At 42.6% G+C, this 13,352-nt stretch overlaps 1 protein-coding gene across 12 annotated transcripts in view; it reads right to left on the reverse strand.

Annotated features, from left to right (window-relative positions):
- The window catches only part of ehbp1l1a (EH domain binding protein 1-like 1a), a 32,561-nt gene continuing 19,209 nt past the window's right edge, over nt 1-13,352 (reverse strand). For 4 of the 12 annotated variants that reach the window (XM_037478085.2, XM_037478082.2, XM_037478091.2 and 1 more), the window contains 16 exons: nt 9,072-12,292; nt 8,926-8,980; nt 8,193-8,378; nt 7,335-7,925; nt 4,595-6,913; nt 4,320-4,413; nt 4,069-4,235; nt 3,911-3,959; nt 3,312-3,815; nt 3,167-3,218; nt 2,961-3,004; nt 2,742-2,853; nt 2,418-2,517; nt 2,036-2,109; nt 1,348-1,462; nt 1-1,261 (listed from right to left, as the gene is read on the reverse strand). In XM_037478085.2, the coding sequence (XP_037333982.2) occupies nt 1,168-1,261; nt 1,348-1,462; nt 2,036-2,109; nt 2,418-2,517; nt 2,742-2,853; nt 2,961-3,004; nt 3,167-3,218; nt 3,312-3,815; nt 3,911-3,959; nt 4,069-4,235; nt 4,320-4,413; nt 4,595-6,913; nt 7,335-7,925; nt 8,193-8,378; nt 8,926-8,980; nt 9,072-12,292 (7,777 nt within the window). In that variant the 3' untranslated portion in view covers nt 1-1,167. Of the gene's footprint in view, nt 1,262-1,347; nt 1,463-2,035; nt 2,110-2,417; nt 2,518-2,741; nt 2,854-2,960; nt 3,005-3,166; nt 3,219-3,311; nt 3,816-3,910; nt 3,960-4,068; nt 4,236-4,319; nt 4,414-4,594; nt 6,914-7,334; nt 8,163-8,192; nt 8,379-8,925; nt 8,981-9,071; nt 12,293-13,352 lie in introns of those variants that run through there. The other 8 variants (XM_037478092.2, XM_037478093.2, XM_037478084.2 and 5 more) reach the window with 7 other exon arrangements.

Genomic DNA, 13,352 nt, shown 5'->3' on the forward strand with positions numbered 1-13,352 from the left:
TGCGTTCAGATCTTTTATATTTTCTAAACTTTACAAATGTGTGCAAATGTAACATGAAACCACAAATAATAACAGAAATCTATCTGAGGTTGTGGCTCATTCACACGAGGTATCAGAGCGGCTACAAGCAGCCGTCATGGCAACGGGTCAACTGCAAACACATAAAATAAACAGCGCTGCTACAGGACCTTCTCGCACTGAAGTAAAAATATTTTTCAGTGCAAATCTAAAAAGAGGTTTGCTTTAATTACCTTTAAGCTCTTTTTGGCTGCCGAAGAAAAAAGATTGCCCATCTTTACCTTTCATTTCAGGATAAATTTATCTGGTACTTTAAAGGTATTTCAAAATAAAAGGCAGGAGTCATTGAATGTGTTTAGCCACTTAAGTCTCACCAGAACATTTCCTAAACAACATGTGAAATACAAAATCCTATATGTATAAATGCCATTGACATCAGTTTACAGAGAGGATAAATGCTGCTGTGGCATGTGAACATGTCCTACACAGACGGAAAAGATATGTTACCAAAATGAGGGCAGTTAGCTTTCTTAATATCTGTGTGGCTGCTTCTCAGGTGGACGACTTGAAAAAAAAACAGCAACAATTTAAAATCTACCCAATAATCTCTTTAAAGTGGCTGCTTTCGCTTGTCCTTTCTCCCACCAAAAAATAGGATGAAAACAACACCTCAAGTCTTTTACCCCTGAACTGAGCTGATTTCCTCAGCTATCAAAAATTCAATCCCAACATCGTCAGCAATAATTCTCTTGTTTTTGGCAGCTCTTTACCAGACATCTCCAAATCGCATACACACTGTCAATAAATTCACATCTGTAACAGTCACTAAAAAAACAAACACACACACACACAGCAAGCGTGCAACGTGCAAGCGTCTCTCTCTCTTTCTCTCTCTCTCTCTCTCTCTCTCTCTCTCTCTCTCTCAGAGCCCATTTTGAATACATAGGGCATAAAACGTAGGCAGAAACACCACATGTTATTTCTAGGAGTCTCACTCCACCTCATAATTGGTCAGAAGGACCCCCGCTACATGGGAATGTCCTCTTCAGTCTGACGGCAGGTAAAAAGAGGACCAAACATGTCTTCACACCCGTGTCCTGTCAGGAGGCCGCTGTGAGGCAGCGTTTTGTGGCCGGGAGTTCAAAAAAATCACTGCATCACACACTTTTCTTTCTGCTGCTTGGAGTACTTCCTCCTCCGCTGCTCCAGGCCTCGCTCCAGACGCTCATCCTCCTCCAGAGCTCTGAGGACAAGGGGAGACGAGGAGAGTCACAGGAGCGGCTGCATAATCATGCAAGTGTGTGTATCAGCAGAAGAAGTATGTCTCACCCTCTCTCTTTCGCGTCAATGTTGTGGACGAGTTCGTCCCTCTGGTTGACCAGTGAAACCAGCTCCTGAAGCAGCAGCTTCTCTCTCTGTTTATGGAACAGAGTCTTCTGCCCCTCTGCACCCCAAAGACAGAGAAGGAAACCAAAATATGGTGAGGGGGGGAGAATTGCTACTGATATCCCAATAATATTTTGTAGTTATGTATCTCTGGTTGGAGATAATAATGTTATTACTTATAAGATGTATGTATCAGTTTATGTGCTGTAGGATATTAGAAATAAACTGACGACCCGGTTCATAAATTAACTATTAATAAAATGCATTTAGTGTACACCAGAATACAGCCATGATTCTACCTATGTAATCAATGGATATGGAATTACAGATTTGTTAAAAAAATAACACACACAGGGACTGGACTGGAGACAGTGTTTCTCGGTGACCCTGGAGGGTCAAACAATTTTTTCCCTTACTTAGATTTATATCGTAAAGCGTCTTTGGGTACTCAGATTAATAAAAGTATTATTATTATATTAGGACCTAGGTCCTCCCTCATGCTTCAGTAGGGATGACACTATATAATGATTTGTGTACGACCAATGAGAGGCAACTACGCCCCATGTTGAAATGTGTAAAACTTGTTTGGGAGTGATGGTGAAGTGGTGTATGTTTAGCAGGAAAGTCTTACCTTCTATTGCCATTATGTCCCTTAGCTCTTTGTTCAACAGTTCAAATTTTCGCTCCAAGTCCTGTTCCTCCAGCCTGTCAATTAAAAAAGATGAATGAAATGTCTGACGTAAGTAAACAGTGAGCTAATATCTTTCATAGGGTGCAGGCTGCTTAAATGTCATGCAGCGACGGGATCTTTACGGAAACTCTAACAATGTTCACTGAGGGAATAATTCAAGAAAGAAGTAGTCATTTTCTCATGGACTTCCATACAATCAGATTTCTTTAAGACACTTTCACATTGTCTCAACTCAGCAGAACCAAAAGGTGATCACAAACAGTAGGCAAGGTTAAATTGTACAGTTTTTAATGTTTCCCGTTGAGTGTCATGGATGTCTTACAGAAGCTGCAGATGGTCCTGCCTCCTGATTAAAGCATTCTTCTTGTTGACCAGGATGAACCATTCCTGAATCAACCTCTCCTCCTCCACCTTGTCACTACCTACAGGAGAAAATTACATTATATTCACCCATAAGTTAGTCATGTTCCTTCTCTTTCTTTCCTACAGTAAGGTAATGAAGAATTAAAAACAATCTGTTTAATGAGTACCATCCAAATTGTTGTCCTTAAGCTTAACCCTTTTTAGAAATGCTGCTATTACTGCCACTCTGAGCTTGAATGTGCATATCATTCATTGTGCACCATTTGTAGAAAGATGATCTTACCCGTTTCCAGCAATTGTCGGAGTTTTCTCTCCACAACACCTGCTCTGTTATCAATATGACTTTGTTCCGCTTCGAGGGCTTCTATCTGACTCAACACATACTCGCTGGGGTCCTGAACACATTCATACATGCGCAAACAAACACAAACACAATTAACAAAAACAGACAGTTAGGCACTTGTAGATATTCAACCCTGCAATGAAAGAAATGGGGACTAACTTGGCCCTCTGGTCTTCCCTCCTCAACTTCAGCCTCTGTTCTCTCTGTAAGACAAATACAAATACCACTAGAAGGAATGACTCCATGCTCAACTTTAGTTTCTACAATAGATACTGTAAACATTCCACCATCACCATGTTCAAACTGTTTTATTTTTAAAGTGGATACATTAATATTTATGTTAACAAAGATATATGAAATCTTACCAGTATCTGACTTCCTCCGAGAAATCATACTATCATTTTGGCCTGCAACAACCTACGAACACACAAAGTTGCACATATATAACAAGTAAGTGAAAAATACAATGATTAGAATGAAAAAAAAATGAAAGAAAATTAGGACTTATACCACCGAAATGTCTCCTTCTTCAAATGAGCCACTCCTCCGCTGTGATCTACGCTTCTTGACCAGATCCGCGTCTTTGACATGAGAGAACCCAGTCTTGGACAGGAAATGAGTCCTCGGCGGTGCCACTGGTTGCTGAATCCCAGCAACCTGCTGCCGTCTGCTTCTGGGAGGTGGTACGACCTCCTTGGTTTCATTGTCCGCCGACTCTGCGGTGCCTGCAGTCCCGTTGGTGTCTAGACTTATCCCTTCCTCCTGCAACCTCTGGGCACAGTAGCGAACAGTTGCCTCGGGATCCTCTTGTCCCTCCCGGTCCGCGGCTACTGCGTAGCTGGACTCGCTGCTATCCTTCGCTATGTGGAGCACACTGAGCTGCTGGCCCGTGAAATGGGTGCGGATCTGGTTGAGGTAGGTCATGACTATGAGGCGGTCAGGCACTGACAGCATGACCATGTCTGAAGGCTCCATCAGCTTGGAAATGCCAAGTTCGGCAAAGCCATCAAAGGCCTGTAATATGTAGGACAATAAATCAGATTGGTCAACCAACAACCAACACATGAAACGGTTATATAGGTAATATTGATCTGTTATTTAAGAGTCACCTTCTTATTGTTGTCCTTGATGTCATACGGGTTCAGCATTTCATAATTACTTCACACACAAAGAAAAGACAAAATAAACATAAATAACACTGCAAGGATTAGGAAGAATATAAAGCTATTTACATCTTTAAGGAAACTACTTTCAACAGCTTTCTCACATATTTTCTGGTTGGAAGTGATGTAAAATAGCACAAAAGGCAAGGCCGTTTCTCCAGGAGGTGCTGAAATTGGTGATCTTCAATCCCTTGTGACCCTGTGTGACTTCCTGACACCAGTCCAGTAGAGACTGGCTGGATGTCACTAAGCTGGGAGTAGGTGAAACACCCTAAAACACAGAATTACAGTATTGCGGAAAGATTGTAAATAACTTCATTGATAGTTCTTCACTCTGAACACAACTATCACATACTTCCGGAGACGCATCCCCATCTGCAGGTCTTTTCTGCTGTGTTGTTGTTTCATTGGCTTGGTGAAGGCAACCAACCTGTGACTTCTCCCTCTGCCTGCAGAAACACGAAAACAAAATAAAATGAAAATAACATTTTACATGATGTTTGTCCGGTTATTGATGATTTTGAACCGTCTAATGAGGCCACACCATGTTTAATTATTAGGAAATACAAACACATGATCATTTTTATTGAGTGGAGTAAGTTATTCAGTATGTTTACTGACTAATCTTACCTTTCTTCCTCAAAACAACCAGCATCTACATCTACAGACTCAAAGCCAAAGTCCAACTCTTCGTCCCTCATTTCCTTCCTTGAGTTAATTTCCACTGGTTCGCTGTCTTTATCATCTACGTGTAGCCAGTCGTCCTGAGAAGATGCAACTGTGGAAGTATGAGCCCTATCAACCTCTTCTCTCAGGATTTTTTCAATGTCAGCTTGCTGAGACATACACTGTGCAGCCTTCTCCGAGTCTATTGTGGCAACAGGTTTTTCTGTAAAGGTCCAGCCATCGATGATCTCATCTCGTTTTTTCTCATCATCTTCAACAACGTCCACCTGATGAAATTCTTCTTCTCCCATTGCTTCAAGCACTTCCTGTTCCAACTGCGATGCACCATTATCTTCTCCTTGGATTGTGACGAAACCTCCATCCGAGATCACACTTGAATCCAGCGATGTTGAGCCTTCCTTAGTTTCCTTGCCAGTGGCAGATGTATCCTCTGGGTTTCTCGATTCCAATTCTGCAAATTTGAGATGTTTCTTGGCCCGCGGCAACGGCTGTGGCAACCTTGGCTGTTCATTCTGTTGGACGGATCGATCCCCAGCGCTGTCGGTTAATGTTTCCGGCATGCGGGGAGGTGGTGGGTCAAGTGACGTGGCATCTGGAAATGAATCGCTGAGACGTTTTTTGACTCTTGGTTTTGGTACAGGTAAGCCTGAAACTCCTGGTGTCTTCTCTGAAATATGACCATCCTCGCCCTGAACCCTGCCCTCAGTGGTCAATCTACTTCTCCTTAACGTCACAGGATTTACTACTTTTGTGGATGAAGAAGGTTGATCACCCAAAGGAAGAGGGGGAAATTGTTTGGTATGTTTCACTTTTGACAATTTGTTAGTTGTTGAGGAAAAGGCTAAAGGACCAACTTGTTTGGCTGCCTCTCTATGTTCTCCATGGGAAGGCTTTGATGTGCTCTCCATAGCTGTCACGTCTTCTTGGAAGGAGCCACTGAGACGTTTTCTCTCACGTGGCCTTGGGATACAAAGAGTTGTTTGTCTGTCCTTCTCTGCTTCTCCTATCTCTGATGATTCTTCTTTTTTCGGAGAAGACACAATGTCAAACATATCAACAGTTTTGTTACCAGCAATATTTGACTGCTGCATTTCTCCAGTGTTTATTATCTGGACTGGTTTCACAGACTCCTTGTCACTGCAGATTTTGCCGGATTTGCTTGAAGTGAATTTCTTGCCACGTTGGGGAAGATGTATTCTCTTAATGATTGAGAGAGAAGCAGTTTGCTCAACATGAAGCCTGTCTGGTTCAGGCTTTGGTGGGATACTCCCAACTACCTTTGTTTCCGAGGGAAGCACTGTGACCTGGACAGATGCAATGACATCTTTCTCATGGCATTCCGAAGCACGAGAGGGTTGCTCTTTGTGTATTTCGGTATCTGCCCTTGCAGAGGCACTCCCAACAAAATCTGTTTCATCAGAGTTTTGTTTGCTTGTTTGTGCTTTTCTTCCTACTGGTTGTGAGGGGTGAAGTAATGAAATATTTGTTTGACTGGGTGTATCAATGCTCTCTAAAGGCTCAAGAGCCTCTGAGACAAAAGAGATGCTTTTATATGGTTGAGGACGAACTGGATCCGTAGTTTCCAAAGCAGAGCTGTCCTTAGCTTTTAAATCCTGTTGGTCATTGGTTTTTGGAACAAGTGTCTCCCTAGTCACACTGTCTTTTCTCCTCAGAGGTTTGCAAGGGGCAGTTTTCCCTGGAGTTTCAAGTGGCAAACTACCATCTCTTCTTTTCACACGAGGAGGCGCAACAACGTCCCTGGATATTTGCACAGATTCCGTTTCTCCTTTGTGTCTATAGTCACTTGTGAGTGAAGTTACTTGAGCACTATCACTTTTTTGGGCATGACCATCTTGAGGCACACCAGTAATGCTACTGGCTTCTTTATCCATCTGGCAATATGGGGCAGTGGTAGGTTGTATCTCCCCACTAGTATTTTCCCCTAGATATTGGACTGGAAAAACCTCAGGGAGGAGATCGACCGACACAACATCAGATTTTTGTTTGCAGTCTGAGGTTAAACTATCCTTCCTTCTGAGTGGTCGTACTGGAATAGTATATTTATCTTGATCAAACCTTCTCGGTTGAGGTTTTGGAACATTTCTCTGGGGCTTTCTTCCACGGTCAGCAATGCTAGCATGTGGTCCAACTAGACTAATGTCCTGAATAGATGAGGGTTTTTCCACAAGTTTCTCACTGTGAACATTGGAATTTGTCCGTGACTCATTTGATGTAATTCCTTCCATGTTTATTTGTTGTGGGCTTAAGGAAGAGAAAGGATAAGCTTCAGAATGGGCTCTTCTTTGTCATATACGTAGTTGTACCATGCACCTTATGTCCAACCAATAAATATATTCAACTGAGTCAGCAAATTGTATAACACATAGTAAAAACATCCTGACCTTCTAATATTCTGCTGTACTGACATTGAAACAACCCAGCAGCATGTAAAGCAAGACAAATTGGCCCTAAGCTTACAAGACCACAAAAAGGTTTACAGCACCATTCCATATCACAATACCAACCTTTACAGCCATCACAAATAATTGACAATCAAAATGTCCTGACTAGCAAGCGCTCATAAGCAGAACAAGAGACAATGTTATCACCAAAACGCAGAACATATACACTATCACACCGTGCAACCAAACACTTAAACGAGTCATTGGCCCACAGCACTCACCCTTTATTCAGCTGTGATGAAGTTGAGTCTGTTCTAACTTCATCCTTTTCTGTCTCCATCTGTTGTCTCGCTAACAAGCTTTCAACGTGCACTGTACAATGTGAATCCTGCCCTGTAAGCGATATTTCCTCTGCATGACATTTTTCAAGGAAGGCCTCTTGCTCCTCTACTTGTTCACTATTCTCCTTTGATACTTCAGTAATATCGGACTCTGTCAGCGGAGGCCATTTCCTAATGCTTGCACAAACCAAAAACCTGTCACCATTGTCGGTAGTTGGTGATGCAGACGCTGATCGGTCACCTTCCAAGTCCAACATGTATGGCTCAACACTTGCCGGATATTCAATTTCATCTTTGGTGTGAATGTCTTCCAACTGGCCCTCTATCTTCTGTATGGAAGTAGTGCTTCCAGCAAAATGTGTTGAAAACTCATCTGAAGAGGTCAATGACTTGTCTTTCAGATCCTTAGAAGAGCCAGCCCTGGGTTGGTGTTCCACTTCAGCTAAAGTAGAGCTGGACGGCCCCAAAATAGATGCTACTGTTTCATAACTGTGAGACATGGACACTGGAGTGAGTGAGTGAAACCAGGATCTATGCCAAAACAATGGTTTCAATAAACATCAAACTTTTTATAGAGACCAGTGAGTAATGGAGAAAGTGAAATAAATTTGTATGCAAATGCATTAGTTTTTTCCTTTACACCAAAATTTGAAATGCCAAAATCGGAAACAGAAAAATACAACGAGCATAACGTATGATAAAGAGGATTCTGGAATATCTCAATTTAGGGTTAGCAATGATTGATACACACTATGACGCATGCGCAAACTATTAGTTTCAGGTCTGTATTACACTTACCCTTTGTTGAAAACACCCACAATAGCATTTACTAATCCCGATGTATCTTCCACTTTTGCAGGGAAAGAATCCGTTCCTTGGCTTTCTGTAATCGTTCCCTGTGCCTCCATCATTTCCCAACCCAAGACTCCCGCTGTGTCTGGTGTCTGGGCTACTTCTGCTACTGTCCTCTCTATTTGTGATTTGCTGAGGACCCAGAAACAAGTGTTTACGGTGTGATCCCCAGCGTTTTGGGTTCAATCAAACATTGAATGCATCGTCGAATCTGAATTCAGACTCAAGCTGAATCCGGCCCGCCGGGGGGGTCCAGTGTGGCCCGTCGGATGACTTTGCTGTTGTGAGAACTACAGAAAGACATAAATTGCATCTCTATAAAAGTAGCTGCTATTCCTAATCAGTCGACTGGGGGTCACACTATGTGAGTGAGCGGACGCGTTAGACCAGGGGGAGAACCGTAAACCGGCCGACGGGGGAGTTGATCGCCATGCCTTGGTTCATTTGAGCCCAAAAAGTGGGGGCGCCCCAGAGTTAGACCTTTTCGTTTGTCACTCCAGGCAGCAGCTCTCGCTTGAAAATATCGAGTTTGACACCCTTGAATTAGATCATTCACTGAAATTGACCATGCACTGTATTATCAAGTTACAAAACTACTGTCTATAGAGTCCTTGTTAGACAAGCACTAAATTACCTGTTTCACAGCAAACAACAAAGAGCTCAGGGCTCCTTCACTTACCTGTTGTCTACACAAAGATCTATGTTTTGCTTTGCACCTCCATTGAACTTCTCCTCTGTCACAAAAGCAAACGCAAAGTAAAATACATAAAGAGAAGAAGAAGACATAGACAAAGGTGCATCTTCACTTCACTGTCAAAGTCTTACCATATGCAAGTGGTGTGTTGGAGAAGCTAAGACATGTGGAAGGAACACCAGGCATTCTTGGGTCTTTTTGATGTGACTGTGTTGAACGTGCTCGTTGGGCTGCATACGTCCCAGTAGAACAGCCGACTTGAATGATTCCTTTTCCTTTCTCTGCTGAATTCAATTGTGAAATGCTGGGAAGCCCAGGGGTTCCAGTTGAATGTGGACATGAAGCAACCATTGCTACCATATACTTCATTTCATCTTCTTCATGTTTGGCTGGAAAATTTGCAATGACACAAACCTTCTCATTCTGCGACTTCTTAGACAATGACTTGATGTGAGTTGTCCTAGTTTGTATATTTTGACATTCAGAGCTAAGCATCCTCGCTGATGGGCAACCTCGGATGCATGAAACACACGGAGCGGACGTGTATAAGCTGATCATATTTGGTGGTCTGTTTGTAACTGGAGCAGACGGAAAACCGCGAACTCTGGCTTCTTTGGGGCAGGATGTCACTAATGTCACCATGTCTCTCATGCTGTAGCAAGACGGCTCGTTCTTTTCAACAAGTGGCAAAATGATGCCTGCCCTTCTTCTTCTGCCTGGATTTAGCAAAATTGGTTTGGTTTCATTAAGCCACCCTGAATTTTGGATTGCAGACATGGATGCAAATCCTTTGAGACTTGAAGCCCTGGAACAGCAAGGTACAAAGCATATCATATTTGTAATCTTGGATTTGGCTCGAGGTGCAGAGGGAAAGCCAGGGATTGTGGATGATTCTGGACAAGATGGCACTAAGGCCAACATTGTCTTTGCAGATTTGGGGTCTTCATTTGGACTGTCCATTAGGAATACTGTCTCCTTTGATGGCTTATCACACAAAGTGTGTGGATTAAAAACCCATTGTAATTTTGAGGTTCCTTCTAAGAATGCAAATCCAGGGAGATTGGATACTTTGGAGCAAATAGGGACAATACTCAGCATGTTGTATTTGGGAACAGAGGGAAAGCCTGGAATCTTTGATGCTCCTGGACAAGAAGAAACCAAATATATCATATTGTTTAGTTTGTCGTTGTTAGCTGGTGAGCTGTTTATCCTAAACTGAATGTTCTTCAGTGGTCTGTGCATTAATGGACCCAGTTCAGGAGACCGTCCATCTTCCTTGTGACTTTTAACCGATGGAAATCCAGGTATGATAGAAACAAGGGGGCACAAAGGAAGGAGGTTGACTACATTTAGGCCATGATACACCGTTTTGGGATTTGGAATAGATGGGAAACCAGGGATTCTTGTCTTTTTCGGACAGGACGGTACACATGAAACAATAGAATTCATAATGTTTCTATCGTTATTTGGTGTCTCAAATATGACCGTCCTCTTTGGTAGGCTCTTCAGCAATGACCCCTTTGCGGTTACCCATCCTACACTAACATTCAGATCAATTGACGGGAATCCAGGAATTTTGGAAACTTGCGAGCACAATGGAAAAAGACTTATATTTGGTGCATTATAAATGTTTTGGGAATTTGGATGAGAAGGAAATCCTGGCGCCCTTGCCTCTTTTGGACAGGATGGTACAAGAGCAACCATTGCTTTCATTGATCTCTTATCTCCTTCACTTCTGTCGATGCATGACACTGTCTTTGCTTGCAATTTACATTCAAATAGGGGTTTCCCGCTCATTTTCCATTCTTTTGAATTACAAGATGACGGAAATCCTGGTATTTGTGACCTTTTTGAGCATGAGCTTGAAAGACTGACCATATTTGTCAGGTCAACATTGTTTACCCTTGTTTTTGGGACCGAGGGAAAGCCAGAGATGAGTGATTCTTTTGGGCAATTTTGTGCAAGAGACACAACTCCTGTCATGTCTTCTTTAATTTTAGCATTTTCCAGTATTATTAAAGAAGTATTTTTCATTTGCTTCTCCCATAACAACTGAGGAAAAGTGTTACAGTTTTTGCTGTCATCTCTTTGCATTGAAGGAAAACCAACAATACATGATGATTTTGGACATGTTGGGGCTAAAGCTGACATGGCTCTCATGCCATTGTTCATGTCATCGTAGTGGGGTCTCTCTTCAATCATAACAATGTATTTTTTTGTTCGAATTACCCCAAAGGGTTTGTCATCTGCAGGCCAGTTTTTCCTTAATGGTTCCATTAATGATGGAACACCTTCAATACAAGTTGTTTTGGGGCAAGAACTTAGAAGGCTCGTCATATCGGATCCATGACATGCTATACCAGGTTGTGTAATTGATGGGATGCCTGGTATGCAAGAACGTCTTAGGCAAGTTGGTTCCAAAGATTCCAGTCTAAATTGATCCTTCTCTTTTAGTGATGCTGTCATTACAACTTGTTCAGTTTTCATTTTATTTTCCAATTTTGGAACATGCTGAGGAACCTGTGATCTGTTGCTGGTTTCATCAATAAATGAACCATCAGGTGTACTGGATACACTTGGACAAAAACAAACTAAACTGTATAGTGGTGCAGAAGGAAAACCTGGATTTATAGCCTGTCTGGGACAAGAAGGTACTATTAAAACCATATCGTTGATTTCATCATCCTTTAACGCATATGGTGCGAATATTTCCTTGATTTTTGATTGTTTCTCCCAGATTGGCTTTTGATCTGCAAACCAGTGGTTTTCTTTTGCGGGCAATCTAGACGGCATTCCAGCAATGCATGTCATACTGGGACAGACAAGCAATAAATCTGTCTTCATATAGTATGCCGCATATTGTGCAGAAGGGGGGGAAGACGTTTTATGCACAACTTCCTTCGCCTCTGATGGCAAATCCCACGTAGACTTGCTGTTCAGTAGGCATTCCTCTGTTTGTTCAGCAGTAACAGTGAATTTGAATATGTTGCCAACTGTTGGGTATATTGGCATTAGATCTGCAATCCCAGCTTCTTTATTTGTCTTCTTCACATCACCAGCTTTCGATACTGTAGAAGAGAGGCTGATCATTTCTCTTGTCATTTCCAGTTCTTTCTCAGATGAGTTTTGTGTTGTCTCTTGAGTCGCCTTTGGTAGCTCCTCCCATAGTATGGTCTGGTCTGTTGGACATTTTACTGTAGATGCCTTTGGTAGCTCTTCCCATACTATGGTCCTGTTTGTGGGAGGTTTTTGTAACCGCTGCTCAGCATTATTTATTTGGGTTTGAGACAGACGTTGTGTTGCACCAGCAACAACTTGGCATGATGGCTCTAGTGAAACCAGGTTTTCATGTCTAAGGAGAAGGTCAATTAAAGTGTGTTATGGTCACATTTTACTGATGGAAGACACCAACAAAAACTAGTAATGTGTAAGATGCTTCTCACAAGCTACATTGTAACGATATTGGTTTGAATCATAATAGAACAGTTTACCTCAATCAATTAGTGAGAAAGTAATTAGTGCTTGACAGTATGATTACAAATAATACACTCACCGGCCACTTTATTAGGTACCCCATGCAAGTAACGGGTTGGACCCCCTTTTGCCTTCAGAACTGCCTCAATTCTTCGTGGCATAGATTCAACAAGGTGCTGGAAGCATTCCTCAGGGAGTTTGGTCCATATTGACATGATGGCATCACACAGTTGCCGCAGATTTGTCGGCTGCACATCCATGATGCGAATCTCCCGTTCCACCACATCCCAAAGATGCTCTATTGGATTGAGATCTGGTGACTGTGGAGGCCATTTGAGTACAGCGAACTCATTGTCATGTTCAAGAAACCAGTCTGAGATGATTCCAGCTTTATGACATGGTGCATTATCCTGCTGAAAGTAGCCATCAGAAGTTGGGTACATTGTGGTCATAAAGGGATGGACATGGTCAGCAACAATACTCAGGTAGGCTGTGGCGTTGCAACGATGCTCAATTGGTACCAAGGGGCCCAAAGAGTGCCAAGAAAATATTCCCCACACCATGACACCACCACCACCAGCCTGAACCGTTGATACAAGGCAGGATGGATCCATGCTTTCATGTTGTAGACGCCAAATTCTGACCCTACCATCCGAATGTCGCAGCAGAAATCGAGACTCATCAGACCAGGCAACGTTTTTCCAATCTTCTATTGTCCAATTTCGATGAGCTTGTGCAAATTGTAGCCTCAGTTTCCTGTTCTTAGCTGAAAGGAGTGGCACCCGGTGTGGTCTTCTGCTGCTGTAGCCCATCTGCCTCAAAGTTCGACGTACTGTGCGTTCAGAGATGCTCTTATGCCCACCTTGGTTGTAACGGGTGGTTATTTGAGTCACTGTTGCCCTTCTATCAGCTTGAACCGGTCTGGCCATTCTCCTCTG

Source organism: Pungitius pungitius, chromosome 1, assembly GCF_949316345.1.
Source record: "Pungitius pungitius chromosome 1, fPunPun2.1, whole genome shotgun sequence".
NCBI lineage: Eukaryota > Metazoa > Chordata > Actinopteri > Perciformes > Gasterosteidae > Pungitius > Pungitius pungitius.